Consider the following 1,742-nt stretch of genomic DNA (forward strand, 5'->3'; position numbering starts at 1 on the left):
ACCTGGTAGTCAGAGCTACGACGCTACTCGGTACTGAGCTACCTTCTCTAATTTTCGATAGAGTCGCGACGTATATAAAATGTACATAGACGAGTCCGGATTCCGCGTTCAGCCCTTTGGATCGGAATCCAGGGTCTGATCGTGGCCGGTCGCACTTACTTAATGTTATGTATCGTCTGGTTAGAGTATACGAATGCGCTTGTGTATGCGTCCTCGTCGTCGTTCTCGTCGTCGTCATCGTCGTCTATAGATATATCACGACTACCACCGTTCCAAGGGAGAAGGAAGGAAACGATATTCGAATCTATCACGCCAGAACGGAGGATAGCGAAAGAGTAACGACTATGGAAAGTGAAAAGTGTGCTAGCTTCCCTCATCTCCCTTAGCCTCGGTTATTTATACTCGTTCACTGTCCGTTCGTGCTTGTGTGAATAATATTCCACGATATCCCGCGTTTCGAGTTCATCGATCGACATTCTCGTCGATTCCATTAAGCCGGGGAAGCTTGCTCGCTTTGAAACAAATGGTACATTAGTGTCTAGATATATGGCCACGAATTTGTCCATTTATGCGATCACAAATTGTTCCCATCTTCCTGGTATTATAATGATTTAATTACTATTGGATTACTGAAATATAAAGAAAAATATAATTTCTTTTTTTTATATTTTATCATATAATATTGTTTTAATTTAAGATTATTAAAATTTTTACACGATTGTATTTAAATTGATTTTAAGTTAAATGATTTTCTTGGTCTACCTGTTTTATCTGGATTTTCTTGTTTTTCTCCTTTTTATTCTTATTGGTGCATGCGATAACAGCGCGAATCAAATAATAGCGATCAATTCGTGGAAATGGATGTTACCGTATCTCCGTGCTCGGTTTCGTTGAAAAATACGAATTCTCCCCGGAACGGGTGTTGTTCGTTCGGTGCATGTATATAGTGTATACTCGAGGCATGCATGGAAACAGATAAGCTGAGTTCAATAATGGAACGCAGAATTCTCCGGTCGAAATTCGAGGCGATCGACTTTCCTTAAAACGAAGATTCAAATTTTCTCAAATAAACGTGTATGCTGGCGTATCTGACGGAAAGGACAATTATTTGGGGAAAATTGGCGTCCCTTTCGTGATACATGGTACTGTGGATCGTACGGTGGAATGTAGCATGCCGACTAGCGGTCGTAGAAAGAATGTGTATCGAGCGCTTTTGTGTATAGCGTTCTAGCGATGTAGGCTTTAGAAGTAATCATCGCGGGTTATGCGCAACGATTTCTTGCACGCGATTCTGATTAACGTCAATTGATATTTTTATATGTATAAGCATACCATATGCATCCTGTGGAACGCTTTTTTGGAAAGATACTACTACGTTCGATCTTAGACCTAGAATTTGTTTCCTTCGATCTTTGGTTCCGCCATCTAACGGGAACCGGAAATATTATTCGTGTTAACATCGATTAACCCGATATTTGCTTGTTCGTTGCTCTAGGATAAGGGTAGAACACATGGAGAGACAGTTGGCCAACCTGACAGGACTAGTGCAGAAAGCTCTCACTCATGCACCGCACACGAGTCCATCGCCGCGTGATTACTTGCAAGTTCCCGCGGGACGTGATCCTTACGCGAGAGGGCCAGGTACGTTATCGCTCGATCGCTGTTTTACCGACCTTTCTCTCCACTGTTCGCTCCAACGTCCGCGCGTAGTATATATTTTTTTTTTTTTTCTCGTTAAGACG

The 1,742-nt window shown here is 41.9% G+C and overlaps 1 protein-coding gene across 1 annotated transcript in view; it reads left to right on the plus strand.

Moving 5' to 3' along the window:
• The window catches only part of LOC102674722 (coiled-coil domain-containing protein CG32809), a 96,974-nt gene that overhangs the window by 78,573 nt on the left and 16,659 nt on the right, over positions 1 to 1,742 (plus strand). The window contains 2 exon segments of the mRNA XM_031515288.1: positions 1 to 30; positions 1,496 to 1,641. The exon segment at positions 1 to 30 is cut by the window's left edge and continues 2 nt beyond it. Coding sequence (XP_031371148.1) covers positions 1 to 30; positions 1,496 to 1,641 — 176 coding nt within the window.

Source organism: Apis dorsata, unplaced genomic scaffold (assembly GCF_000469605.1).
Source record: "Apis dorsata unplaced genomic scaffold, Apis dorsata 1.3 scaffold_60, whole genome shotgun sequence".
Taxonomy (NCBI): Eukaryota; Metazoa; Arthropoda; class Insecta; order Hymenoptera; family Apidae; genus Apis; species Apis dorsata.